Raw genomic sequence first — 14095 nt, forward strand, 5'->3', positions numbered from 1 at the left:
AGCGAGTCTCGCCACTACGCCTGGATCGCGAGCTTTGCCAGTATGATAAGCCAGAATCAAAGTCACTTGTCTAATTTGACTGGACGGACCAAAGAGGCCTTCTGTCAAGTCAACGTCCCCAAACCCAAAGATGCGGCCGTGGTCGGTCAGGTTGATCGTCAGGGACCTAACATTTGACAGAACGGAGGACAGAAGGAACGTGAGTACGTCCGTCGATTGGTATGAGTAAAAGAAAAAGAGCTCCAGGCCGTTCGTTTCGTCGAAGCCGAGGCTGAGCCTGAAAGAGTTTTGGCGTGTGACAAAGTCAAGTACCTCGGCTCGGATCTGTCGACAAAGCACGAACAGCGGCGACATTCTCGAACCGAGATTCTGGTTCGAGTCTCTTCTCATACTGAGACGTGACAACCTGGAACGAATCATTGACAGTAACAGTTGTTGTCCGCACGGGATGACGTGTTCGTAGATATCATCGCGCAGCTCGCGGGGAAGCCAGAGGAAGGGGCTGTAGCTCATCGGGCTTCCAGCTCTCTGTTCGGTCCGTAACGGCCTGCGATTTTGCTGAACTCTTGGCATCATATGTTCGGGTCTGGTGGTTTCCAGGTTATTCAAGATGTACCCCCTCCTCACGGGCGCTTTGAGGCTTTGCCAGTTTGACGTTAGTTGATGGTAGGTGTCGATGGTAGATGTCGATGGTGGACGATGGTGGATTTCAATATTCTTTTGGACGTTTATGTCGATCACTAGGATAGAATTACGGAAATGGTAATCGACAGAAAGAAAACTTATAACCACAGAAAAGATGGAAGTGGAGGCTCTAGGTCGTCGGTCTTCTCCAGAACATGTATGGCTTTCCGCCGTCCAACCTTTTGGTCCAAACCTTATCCCGTTGCAAATTCCTTACAGAATATCCAACTCTTCCCAATAAAGTACCCGACGCCCTTCCCAAACACCCGACTCTGCAAACATGAGCCCATCACCAACCCCCAGAGAAACGTCGCCGACCGCGCCGGTCCACGTACGAACCCAGCCTCGCCCGGACCGCGAGGAGACGGCCCCCTTCTTCCGTCTCCCCTGCGAGATACGCGACATCATCTGCGAGCTCACCAGCGCGGTCCCCTCAGGTTGTTGAATGAGCATAGCGGCGAGATCGACGCCCGAAGACGACGGCGCCGAGTCCGCTCTGCGATTGGAACATGTCACTCTTGCACCGCAACGCAACATCCCGCTTACATAAAGAAGCTCCGACGGTAGACTCTATCTCCTCGATCAGCCAGATCCCGCTCGCTGAGGGGTCATCCGGCTGGAGTCATTCACTCGCCCCGGGGAAGAGACCGGGGAGTCAATCAGCCGCGGACGGATCAGTCGTATTACCAAGGCCACACATCCTGTGTCGTTGAGGTCGCTTGCCCAGAGTTCTTTGCAGCGATGCGGGACGGTCAGGAACTGAAACTCTCGACAAAGATCTATCCTTTTTATAGATAGGACGTGATGAACCGGCATTCAAGAAGGGAAGGGTGGCATGGTATGCGTCAGGTTCAGTGGTGGATGGTTGCTACAGTCGATTTTTCGTCATGCTATATTAGGTCATGTTTTGAAGGGGCTACGTCTTCGCGGGGTGCAGGCAGGCTTGTCCTCCTCCATCTTTCCCCCTCTTCGTCCGTCATCGTCGTCGTCGGCGGCGGCGGCTGTCACGATCTCGCTCCCTCCCTCTCTCTGCCGGATCTGCCGTTGCGCCTCAGCATCTGCCTCTCTTCCAGTTGGTTGAAAAGCTTCTTGCATTTGTCGCGCCGAGTAACAGCCAGCTACAAGGTTACCCAACGATAACGGAGAATACAGGCAAAGCAGAACTACACCGGCATCGGGATAAAGATCCCTATCATCAATGGAGAACAACGTTAAACCATTATAAATCTCGATTTCTGTCTACCATGACGCCTCGCCATGCCTGAAGTAAACAGGAGAGGCCGCGTACGACCAAAGAACCACTTGAAAACCACTTGCCTTCCAAACCCTGATCTGGTATACATTTTGACAAAAGCAGAAAAAGCCCAGCATACATGCCAGGAGAAGTACTTACACATGCTGCAGAAGATACCGCCAACGTTTGCCAACGTCTGCTAATGCCGACGGGGCCCGCTGGAAATCCTTTCCAGAACCTCGGTCAACCATTGCATCCCACTGGCCATTCACCATACCCCACCATCTCCTCGTCTTGCTGGTTTACCAGAAGCTGCACCATCCTATGTAGTGCTGGCACAGGTTCTCCAACTTCGTCGCCTCTGTGATGAGCTTGTTGACCTGGTTGATGACATCAAGCTCCTCGTCTGGCTTGAAATCCTTGCCTGACAATTTCTGAGACACACGATCCAGCACTTCAACGGCTCTCGCGTTCTGGATCTCGGCGGGGTCTTGACCGTTGTTACCGTTAACGACACTGCCTTCGTGAGCCATCGACGAGTTTGTTCTTGAACGAGAGCGCGCGGCTGGTCCGCCAGGGATGCCAGGATCGGCAGCAAGAAGCTCGGATGGCGCAATATCTGCGTCGAGAACCGAAGGCCTGCGGGCGCGGGTGCCTTGAGGGCCAGCGAGGGACTGCTCTCGTTCGGAGCGGAAGTTCGGTCCTGCCGGGCTGGCAGCATTCGTAAGGCGCCAAGTCAGGAGAGGATCGTGGATAAACTGTATGCCATGTTAGCAAAGCGCTTTAAATCTATTGTGATGATACATACTGCTTCCAGGACAGCCATGACGCTGTCTTTGTTGTCGCGCAACACCCTCATGACTTGCTCGCATGTGATGCGGAAGCTGCCCTCAATGTTGCTCACTTCCATGGCGTAGGTGAGCATGCGGGTGAGTCGGAAGGGTACCCGTTCGGGGTACTTCTCGCGCTTCATTGCCACCTCGAAACAGTCACCAAAGTCGATGTGAATGATCTTGCCAGTCACGCGGTCGAGCATAAGGTTGGAAGGGTGACGATCGCCGAGACCCAGAATGTATCCAACCATCGACATGACACCAAGGGAGCGTGTGTAGTTTGTGCGACGTTCCAGCCAGGCCTCGGAACTCTTGCTCTTGAGCCACAGAACACGGTAGAGATCTTGGCCGGTGGTGTTATCAAGCGCGTATCCAAAGACCTCCACCTTCTGCATGAGAGTGAGATTATCGTAGTCGGGAGCCATTTGAAGCATGATGCGATGCTCAATATTAAGGAGAATCTTTCTGCTCTCACGGTATTCCCTAATCAGCACGTGAAGCGTATCGCTATTGGGAACCCATCCCAAAAGACCGGAGTTCTGCGACAAGGGGATTGCCGGGTAGCGCTGGATGTTAAGATGGCGCTTGTAACACTCGGAATCGTTTGCCAACAAGGTGTTGCACAGACCGAACAACTGCATAACTCGTTCGTCCTGGCGGATATCCTCGTGGCCCTTGAGCAAGAAGGCGTAGGACACACCGTCGCTGCCGCTGATGTTGAGTTTTCGGGGCCGCTGTTTACTGTTAATAACCGTGAAGGTACCCTCAAACTCCATGATGCGGACGATCGGCTGGCCGCTCTTGTATGTTCCAGGAACGGCAAGGTCAAGATCCTTGGCGGCGAGCAACTTCGGCGAACAGTAAGGCAACTCGAGCGTAGTAAGCTGGGGTAGCTGTCGCGAAATGCGCCGGAACACCTGGTAGTACAGGTCCCAGGCTTGATTGAGGTCGTTGACGTCCCGACTGGCTTCGTATTGTCTGCACCACTCGCGAGCTTCGGTGAGGTCTCTGCCGAAAGCCTGAGTGAAGGAAATCTCACGCAACGTCTCCGGGCCCCTCTCAAGCTGGTCGTGAAGAGGCTCCAGGGTGGCAAACATGCCCTCAATGTTGTGGTCGCCGAAGTAGAGTCGCGATGCTTCCTCGAGTCCCTCGTGCCATTGCTCGTGCCAAAGAACCGCGACCCTGATAAGTTCGTGGCTGACAACGTCGGCTTGAGAGACGAGGTTGGCGCTGTGTTGACGCATACTATCCATAATCTGAGCAGCGGATCGCGACCTGCGGGTGTTTTGAGAAGACTTCATGGCCACAGTCAAGGGGTAGACAAGAGCCTGCGGATGGGCTCTACCGACATCCGCCAGGAGGCTGTGAATGGACTGTTGTACGCGACGCGTCGGCTGGTTGATGCGAGCGATGAGCTGCGGGATGACTTCGAGCCATGTATCGACACTGACGTTGGTGAAGCCTTCGGTGACGGCGGCATTAACGTCGGCACTGGCGCCATGCGTGAACCAAAGTGTCAAGAGGCGAAGAGTGTCTTGAAGTGAGCTGCCGGCCGAAAGCGCGATCGACTTGAAGAAGCCACGAACCGCTGGGACAACATGCTCAATGACCATGTGGTCAGTTCGTTCACCTCTAGCAGACAAAGCCTGGACAATCTCGAAGTTGGCCAAAGCCCAGGCATGCCATGCCTTGTACCACCGCGGGTTGTACTTGGTAGCCTGCGAGTACGAGGTGAGAATGTCCTGAACATGTTCGTACTGCCAGTTCTCTCTGTTCAAGGCAATAAGCCACTCGCCCTGGCGCAGATAACACTTGGCCAGAAGAACAGTCTGATCGTACAGTGCCTTTTGCGTCTGCGGGTTCATAAGACTAGGGTCGATCTGGTGCGGGAAGCCATAGTCGCTTGTCAAATCCATGCCGTTGGGAGCCTGGGCCGTGAGGTGAGCCTTGGTGGCCTCGTACCGATGCGCTGAGTCATTCGTGAACTTCCGCAGACAGTAGAGAGTTCTTTCGGAAACCCCGGCATTTCGGTAGATAGGTTGCTGACCAACCTCCCACTGGAACTTGAGCATAGCGTAGATGATTTGCGAAGGAATGTTCCTAGGCAGTCCGACGTTCGGCTGTTGCGGCCGCTCGTTCCAGTAAGGAATCATCGTATCCAGGGGAGCCTCGACCCCAATAAGTTGCTTCAGGGACTTTTCAGCGAGTCCCATGCGACCTGACTTGCGGCAAAGGTTGGCAAACTTGATCCACATGTGCATGTTCTCCGCCGGAGTGATGACCAGTGCACGCAGCCTAAGCATCCTTTGCCAAACCTCGACGTTACGCTGACATCCCTTCAGTCGCGTCTCCCAGGTGCGGCGCATCGTTGCCTTCTTCTTGTCGTCAGTTTGCTTGTACACGATAAGCTCCTCGAGTTCTGCAAGCATCTGGACTCTGACGACGACCTGGTAAGCCCGGTTGTATGACTCGCTGACGAGGGCGCTCAGTTCCGTGTCTAGGCCTTCTCGAGCTTGCTGCACGCAGTTCAAAGCTTCCCTAAACTGGTTGCGATGCAGAGCAAGAATGGCTCCGAAAAAGGACCTGTCTGTCGAGTAGCGCTTCATAGACTGTAAGTAGCTGTCCATTGAATCCCACTTGCCCAGGCCCCAAGCTGCGGCAGTAGCGAGAGGGGCGATGAGCCGCTGGACATCGGGAGAAGAATTGGACCAGGTAGTGCTGGCAAGGCTGGCCAGAGACTCCCACTCGCCCAAGGCGTGCAAGCAACGCATCTTGCCCATGATGATATCAACGGGCACAGGCTTGTCTTCTGGTATTTCTGCCTCTCTCCTGTCGTAAAACTCAAGCGCCTCATCCCATCTCTCCAGCTTCTCGAACCACGTCTCTCTAAGTTGAATTCCCTCTTTGTAAAGCTGCGCTTTGCGGAGAATACCAATGGCTGCATCAGATTGCTGAAGTTGGTTGTTGATCACAATAAGAGCCTCAACCGCACCACTGCTCTGGTCTTGCAGGAACTCGAGCTCCTTGTAGTGGAGGGCCTTGGCGTACGCGTGACATCGAGCAGCTTCCCTACCTAGCACTCTGATGTCGATAGGCAGCGCCTTGTCGTCGTGTTCCATAAACTCGGCGAGGTTGAGCAGCAGACCGAGCAAATCGGGGGGCACATTCTCGGACTTGATGGCGCTTTCGATGTTCTGAATCAGCTCATCTTGGAACCCCTCGAAGAGTTCGCCCCAGCATGACACGAATGCCGAGTTGAACAGCTCGCGAGCGAGGGGAAGATAAGAGCTGGCGAGGGCGGCGCAAGCACGGAGTGCGTGGTTGGGCGACTCGGTAAGTAGCGTCGTGGAAAACCTACGAAGCCATTCTTGCCAGTCCTCCTTGGTCGACTTGCCCTTCGTATCCCACGCTTGCTTGAGATGGATGGCGTTCATCTCGAGCTTCTTCGCGTTAAGATCGCCGAATGTTGCTTGGTCGTCGATTCGGTCGACGAAACGATCGCCAGCGCCGAGGTCTTGAGGCAATACTTCCCCCTTCTGGAGCTTGGTGACTAAAAGATCGTAGTTCTGATGCTGGATCTGGTGCAGGGCGAGAACCTTGTTGACCGTGCCCATGAAATGCAGATAGTCCTTACCCAGCTGCTGGATGAGGCAGCATAAGGTGTCGAGCGCAGCAACTCGGAGAGAAATGTCGCCGCTGGCCAGGATGCGTGTGAGGGGGTGGATGATTTTCGCAGCGTAGTCGTTCAGATTTACCTGATACGTAATCTTGCCAATCGTCTCGATCGCTTGCTTTCTCAGTGGAGGCGGCTGCCCTTGCTTCTCGAACGTCCTGACAATAACAGGGATGATCAAGTGCATGTACTCTTCGGCGCTGGATCCGAAGACGAGGAAAGCGTGAAGAACCTTTTCAGAAGGCAAGCGTCGTGTGGTTGTATCCTTCTCAAGCACACCCAGCATGAGAGGCAGCAATCCAGCGAGGTAGATCTTGAACTCGCCCTCGAGAGACCGGGAGATGGCCTCGACCAGGCTCATGATGGTCGATTGAAGAGTGCTGGTCGTGTGCCAGAATTCTTGGCAGATCTCCACGATCTCGGGTAGGAAGTTACGGATGTGCTGCCGAACGATGGACACAAGAGTGGCCAGCTGGCTGAAATAGGAGTCGAGACGTGTCTTATCTGCGGCGCGAATGACACCGAGGAAAGCTGGGATGATTCGGTCGAGGAACGAGACACACTCCAAGCCGAGGGTACGGAAGATGTTCATGATGGCTTCGATGACGGACGCGTGGTGGCTCGAAAGAGAGTTATCCTTGAGGATTTGCAGAAGAGCGTTGATGACGACGGTCGGGAAGTACTCTTTGCTGGAAGGCGTGAGCCCCGTCATCATGAGAGAAATATCCGTCATCTGGGTGCTCTCGACGCGGCGCTGGGCATCGGGCCGTCGTTGCTCAACCTGCTGGTACTTGTAGGGGTCCAAAGCACCCAAGATGCCCATTAACTTGATGGTTTCTTGCCGCAACGGACCCCGCTGGCCTTCCGTACGAATGATGCTCTGAAGAAGTTCCAGCAACTGGGGATACTCCAAGTATGGCTCGATGACGTATCCAGAGTTGCTCGCCAGCTGACCAAGCGCGTGAAGTGCCGCCTCTCGCTTGTTGTTTGAGCTCTGATCTTGCAGGGCCTCGATGATGAGAGGCATGAGGCGATCTTTGTAAGGGAGAACTTCCTCGCCGCCTACAGTCGCCAGCTCTCCGATAGCTCTGAGAATTGTCGCGGCCACAGACGCGCTGGGGTCGTTGGCTTTCGGAAGAAGGACGGACATCATGGGATCGACGTAAGGCTTGACGAGTCCTTGTGCGTTCTGCACAAGCAGACTGAGAAGCTTGGCGCTCTCCTCCTTGTTCCTCGATACATCAGAGAATTCAAGTTCAGTAAGGAGCTGAATGAGAGTCTTGCGGAGAGAGGGGATGACGTAGGCCGGATTGTATCTAGCAAGGCGACCGATGATAGAGATCGCAACCTCCCGGATGGCAAAGACTTCGTCGTTGAGCGCGAAGAAGAGGGTGCGAATATTCTCCGCCTTGGCCAGGTGCCTGTCGAAACGCTCGTCGAGGGCGGCAAGGACAGTCCGTCTGATATTCGGCTCAGGATCCGATACGCCCACGGTAAGAAGTCGTTCGATGACATCGCCAACAACCTGAAGAGCATGGTAACTGGTTTGGTTGACGATCGGGTCTCGCACGTAGAGCTGGCAGCAGGTGAGAGCCGCGGCCTCTCTGGTCTCTGGGTCCTCATCCTCCACATACTTGACAGCAACATCTCGAACGAACTCGTTGAGGACGTGGCCGGTGAAGTCGAAGCTGCCGAGGGTATTGAGGGCAAGCTTGACTTCGGCCTTGCGGTGCTCGTACGCCAAAGGATCCTTGGAGTCCTTGGGAACGGCGGGCACAGATGTGAGAGTGTTGGGGTGGGGAGCACCCAGCGGCTTGAAGGGCTCCCCACACAAAACCATACTGAGCATATCAAGTAACCTGTTCTGAATGGTATCCTTGGCGGGTGGGATGTAGAAGGCCATATCAACGAGGGCTTGGGTCAACTTGGGCGTGAGGTCGCATTCGAAGATGGGGTCGAGCAACGCTTCCATGTACTTGCTCAGCGTTTGGCCAACTGCAACGGCGAGGCGACTTATGCACTCGAACACTGCGTCGACCGAGCCTCGTTTGCGCGCGGCCAGACTGAGGCCTTCTCTGACATGTGTCATGACTCCATCAAGGTACGGGGCGATGGCGCTCTTCACTGAATTTGCGATGTTACCGATAGCCAGGAAGGCGTCGTTCCTCTCCTTGTCCTTCTTCAGCATGCCGGATAGATAGACCATAAACTTGTGCAGATAGCTGCGGTCGAACTCGGCAGGAGAGTAGCTCGCCAGATCGGGAATGAGGAGCACGACAGTTTTGCGGATGGTGACGTCGCGGTGGTCCTTGTAGCGAAGGACGATCTCGCAGGCTTCGGGGTAGTGGTCCTGCATGAACATGCCGCCCTGTTCGAGGAGCTCCTTGAGCATGAGGAGCGAGGCGTGGATGTACTCGACAGAGCCGTGCTGCAGTCCGCGCATGAGCTCGGCGTAAGCCTTTTCCATCCATGTTTGTTTCAGCTCCTGGTCTCGCTCGCGAATGATGCGGAAACAAGCAGCGACGGTCTCTGCGGAGGTGGCGCGGATGAGGTGGCGGTTGTCTCTCAAGCTGTTCCAGATGAGATCAAGCACGAGGCCGACGTAGTTGTACATCAAGGTGGGCGCCTGTCTCGCCAGCTCGCGCAAGACAAGCGCAGCGCTGTACCGACGCTCCTCGACTCGTTCGCTCTGCAGCCACTCGAGGGCCATCTGGGTTTCGGATTCGACCAGTTCGCTTATCATAGAACCGCCTGGTCGGCACATCTTTCCCAGGGCGATGGCAGCGGCCTGCATGGGGTTGATGTCCTTGCCGCGCAGAATGGTTTTGAGGTTCTGGTTGAAGCGGGCGAACATCTTTGTCGACTGCTCGGATACTTCGACGTCGACGAGGGCATCGAGGGCGTAGACGCCGCCCAGGCGCTCGGAGGAATCATTTCCGTGGGAGATGAGTTGGGTAATTTTGTTGTTGACTTGACCGTATATCGTATTGAATTGGTCGAGGGGAAGATCTGGAGAGGGTGGAGAGTCAGCCATCTTGTCGCGTCATGGCACTGGAGGGGAGTAGGAACGGTGTTGAGGGGAAAGTTAGCTCACCTCTGTGGCAGACCAGCACCAGATCTCTAAGCTGGAGAGCTGCTCGCTTTCGAACATCGTCGGAGGTCCTAGGAGTGGTCAGCAAATGGGCGATCTAGAGGCAAGCAGCCCTCGGCCATGTTGGAGGAGGCAAGAGCAGGTATGAGGGGGAACAAACCGAGATCTTAGGTCCCTGACAATATTGTCAAGTCGCTCAAGAGCGATCTGCTGTTGGGTCGCCATGGCTCACTGGCTGGCGCACCCGAGCGTTCGAGGATCAGAATGGGAGAAACATCGACTGGCGACAGGGAAATAGGTCGGGCTTCTTTGGGAAGGATATCGCAGGTGAGGGATCGGGTGGTGGTTGTGGGAGGAGCAGGCGCGATCTTGAACGCGGGAGAAGTGGGTAGCAGCTAGTGCAGCTACAGTAATTCACTGCTTGCTGCTGTGATTGAGGAATGAAAGAGAAAAAGGTGTGGCCCAACTGCGCACACCGCAACAATAAAAAAAGGCAGGATGGCAAGGCCTTGAATGGGAGACGAGGCTGAAAGATGGAGATAGGTAGGTGGTTGAGGTATTGAACCAGAGCAGAAGCCAGGCCAGTCTGCAGTGACGGAAAGTGCGACACTGGAATGGAGGGTCACCCGTGGGAGTAACTTGAGGTGGGACGAGACATGTACTTTGTACACTGTTTCAATAATATTCATAAACGGTATGTTTGGCTGGATCCTTCAGTCCATTCCGACCTCCCCACACTTGTGTACACTGTAGCCCCACCAATTCCTAAACCGAGGAGCTCTTGAAGGCAGGCGCCTCACTTTCAGGTCCACCGGCTTGCTGACCTCACCCTGCTCGCCAGTGGACTTTTAGCACCTAAACACCCCTGTGGGTAAGGTGAAGTCCAATGGAATCCTAATAATTGACATTTTGACGGCAGGCGCTCTCAGCCGACCTGCACCTTCCTCCGTTTGCTAAGCTCAGCTTGCTCCGCCATGACCTTCGCGGTTAATGATGCAGCCATTGGGTTGTTGATGTTGCTCGTCCTGTCGTCCTTCTTCCTCTTCGAAATGTTTTCTGCCGCCTTTTGCTTCTCTCCTTCGCCGTCGCCCTCCTCCTTGGCGTCTCCGTCCGCCTTGCGCTTATTCTTGCCCTTGGCCTTCTTCTCCTTCTTCAGACTGTGCGTCAAGCCGGAGGTAATGAGGTCGTCCATCCGCTCCGTCATCTTCTTCAAGTCGCCCTCGTCCGTCGGCAGTATCGGCACCACATCTCGGCTCTTGAACGGCTCGCTGCACTCCGGACATGTCGACTCCTGATCCTGGATCTCCTTGATGGCCACCTCGGCGAAGACGTGGCCGCAGGGCACGATGTAGACCGCCTTAACCGACGGCCCCAGCTCCTTGAGAGAGATTGGGCATGTCCATGTAGCTTTCTTCGCTCCGGCCGGCGAGTGGAACTTCAGCTTGACGATGTCGCGTAGTGACTTGATGCCTGTCGAGGCGAATGTGACTTCTTTGGAATCGGCGCTCGGCGGTGTGGTGTCGTCGGAGGGCATCAGACCGTTGAGAATAGTCTCGTAATTGTAGAGGCGACCGCGCCAGTCTGACACAACGTTGTCGTCGAGAGGCTCGTTTGTGACAGTGTCGTGCGTCCACGCATGGCCGAGCGATTCGAGGGCGTTGGCTTTGAGTTCGCTGACGGTCAGCGCGCGAGCGGCCTCCTTGACAAGTTCGCGGCGCTTGGGAATGGAACCTCCATCGTTACCCATGATTCTTGGATCGCGGTTGGTTTGCGGTGTCGAGAAGGCGTTATTTAGGAATGGTTGCGAGATGTGATCGGAGAGGCAATGCGACCAGCAAGCAACGGCTTTCCTCCGGTCGCGTCGCCACGACCAAATCCTTATCTTATCAGCCAGCAGGGCCCTCAGCACGGACATGGAGACAGATTCGGTACGTATCTCATTCTCTCCATCGACATCTCCAGCTTCGGCCCAGCCAGACCTATGGGAATTAGGATCCATGCACACAGCTGTTCACCGACGATCATGAATCATATGGACCCAAATCCACATCTCTTTCTTGTTGAAAGCAAAAACGTTTTGATCAATCCTAATGCAGCCTTCTACTGTCTCTACTGGATCTAAAGCAGACGACCCCGACGCCAAGCTAAGGAATCCCGATGCTATTCTTTGTACAATGCGAGCGCCTCAGTCTACAACTCATCCTTGGACTTAGGCTCGGGCGGCTCGAGCAGCTCGTCACAGGCGGCAGGAGTGCCGACCTCCATCTTGTAGACGCACTTCTCCGACTCGGAAACCTTCCACAGCTCCTCAGTCTCGCTGCAAGCCAGCCAGACATCGGTGCGTCTCTGCGGACCGTTCCAGCAGCCCTGGCCGTTCTCGTAACGCATCACCATGCGAAGACCCTTGCCCAGACTCTTTCCGTCGGTGCGCTCCTCGTCGTCGGCCATCTCCCTGTCGATACGGACAAAGTTGCCCATGTTGGTGTTTCCGTGACCCTTCTTGGACTTCTGATTGGTCTTATCCATCCAGCAAAGCTCGTATTCGTACTCGCCAGCCTCGGTGCTGACGCACTTGTGGCTGAGAACACGGAAGATGTCGTCGATGCCGTAGTCCTTCTCGAGGTCCTTCTCCTCGCTCTCAAGCTGGCGACGCTTCTCGTTGAGGTCGTTGTTGGCGGCGTTAAAGGCGTCGCGGGCAGCCGTGACCAAGTGAGACTCGACACCGGGCTTGGCGTTATCAGCCATCATGCCATTCTCGATGAGCCAAACACGGACGGTGAGGATCTTGTCATGGATGAATTGGCGGACGGGCTCGGGCAGGTAGGCCTCGAAGTTATAGACTGTGATTTGTCAGTAGAGAACCATGAACTAGGTCAAGCTTCACCTACTCATGTCAGTGTCGGTGGTCTCTTCCTCCTCGAACTCCTTCCAGTTGATGCCAGAGCTCTCATTGTCCTCAGTGAGAACCTCCTTGATGTCGGCCTCGAGGTCTTCCGACTTGGGTTCACTACCAGCATCGGCGGCGTAATCTTCAAAAGCTTTGACGGCGCGCTTAACTCCCTCGTCATTGAAATTGGGGTTGTACTCCTCCTTGAATCTGCTGAGAATGCCCTCGAGCTCGGAGACCTTGGTGCGGAGCTCGTCGCGCTGAGCAACGACATCCTCGAGGGTCTCGCGAAGCTCAGCAACACGGCTCTTAGCCAGGTTCACCAAGTTGCCGAGCTTTCCACCAGAGCCCTCGCCCTTGACGACCTTGCCCCGCTCGGAGCGCTCAGTCTCGTGGAGCTTCTGTTCGAGCTCCTCCTTCTTAGCCTCGAGGCCCTTGACCTCGGCTTTGAGAGTGTTGACCTTGGTCTCGACACGGCGGCGAAGCTCTCTAGACTCCTTGGCCATCGTCTTGCGTCTCTTAGCAGCCTTCTCAATGGCGGCCTTGCGTGCGGCCTCGACACGACGGAATTCCTTGCCAATCTCGCCGCACTTGTTCGGGCACTTTACGCCTCCGACGTTGCTGTACTCCTCGGTGCCGTCGCAGCAGATGTCGTAGTCGCAGTGACCGTCATTGACATACATGAACGGAACATAGGCACCGATGTGGCCTTCATTGGCGCACCAGAAGCCGGGGAGGGCAGTGGTGGTGTTAGTCGTGCCCGTCTTGGAACCGACGAATGGCTGGATAGGGGAGAGGGGGTCGAGGTGGGAGCAGGCAGCGGTGCCAGGTTCGTCGGAGCCATCTGGGCAGTCGCAGGTGTTGTCGTTGATCTGCTTGGCGCTGAGCTTGATCTCGGGGTGGCTGATGCAGGTGAAGGACTCCTTGGACTCGAAGAACTTGACGACTGAGAGGAAGCATGTTAGTGGGAGCCACTATCGGATTGGGGCAAGGTAGGAGCTTTGGGCCGCTGCATAAAAGAATGAAACATCTTTTCAAGTTCAATGGAAGCTGCAGCAATCCAAAAGAACTGAGGTTCCCTTTGACCTTGAGGTAAATAGACTCACATTCAGGACCAACTCCTCTGGGAAGGTTGCTGGCAGACACCGGGGCGGCGGCAGACAGGAGGGTGCTAATAAGCACCATGCTGTAGCTTTGACGCATGTTTGGGTGTTTATGGCCTCAAAGCCGTCATCAATGCAGAAAGCAGAGTCTGATTGAAAGTGGTGAGGAAGTGACGGTGGTGAAGCTGGCCAGATCCAAACCAGGTGGAATTCTGGAGGTTGAGGTCGGTCAGGTAAAGGACGGAAGGTGCTGTTGTCGTGGAACTTCCAGCTCACCCAAAACGCCAGTGTGGGTTCAAGGTTCCAGTGGCTGACAGGGGAGTCGGAGCTGCCACCAGCGCCAGCCGCTGCAGGGACGGCAGAATCACGTGATTTGTGGGTGGAGATGTGGGTCCCTACCGGCGTCATTGGGCGACGCTGCAGGGAAGGAGCACCGGGCGCTGGCAGATGGGAAGGAAGGAAGGGACGGTGAGGAAACACAGTGCAGTGAGGTACGTACCTTACCCCTCCAAATCGCGGGGCAAAATGTTTTTCGATACATTTTCTTTCCTTTAACGATTCGTCACTATTCCCAGCAACATTTTTGAGTC

The 14095-nt window shown here is 55.2% G+C and overlaps 3 protein-coding genes across 3 annotated transcripts; all 3 read right to left on the reverse strand.

The window, feature by feature from the left end:
- Nucleotides 1-2220: 2220 nt before the first annotated feature.
- On the reverse strand, nucleotides 2221-9740 carry CkaCkLH20_02249 (FAT domain-containing protein; the record flags this gene model as incomplete). The annotated part of the gene is made up of 4 exons (XM_038884968.1): nucleotides 2221-2676; nucleotides 2727-9433; nucleotides 9519-9586; nucleotides 9676-9740. 4 exons carry the CDS (start codon nucleotides 9738-9740, stop codon nucleotides 2221-2223), a joined length of 7296 nt encoding a protein of 2431 aa, XP_038749756.1.
- Nucleotides 9741-10440: 700 nt separating this feature from the next.
- On the reverse strand, nucleotides 10441-11262 carry CkaCkLH20_02250 (duf602 domain-containing protein; the record flags this gene model as incomplete). Its single annotated transcript, XM_038884969.1, has 1 exon — nucleotides 10441-11262. One exon carries the CDS (start codon nucleotides 11260-11262, stop codon nucleotides 10441-10443), a length of 822 nt encoding a protein of 273 aa, XP_038749757.1.
- Nucleotides 11263-11705: 443 nt separating this feature from the next.
- On the reverse strand, nucleotides 11706-13605 carry CkaCkLH20_02251 (glucosidase II beta subunit-like protein; the record flags this gene model as incomplete). Its single annotated transcript, XM_038884970.1, has 3 exons — nucleotides 11706-12355; nucleotides 12404-13348; nucleotides 13509-13605. 3 exons carry the CDS (start codon nucleotides 13603-13605, stop codon nucleotides 11706-11708), a joined length of 1692 nt encoding a protein of 563 aa, XP_038749758.1.
- Nucleotides 13606-14095: the final 490 nt, after the last annotated feature.

This window comes from Colletotrichum karsti (genome assembly GCF_011947395.1).
Source record: "Colletotrichum karsti strain CkLH20 chromosome Unknown Scaffold5, whole genome shotgun sequence".
NCBI lineage: Eukaryota > Fungi > Ascomycota > Sordariomycetes > Glomerellales > Glomerellaceae > Colletotrichum > Colletotrichum karsti.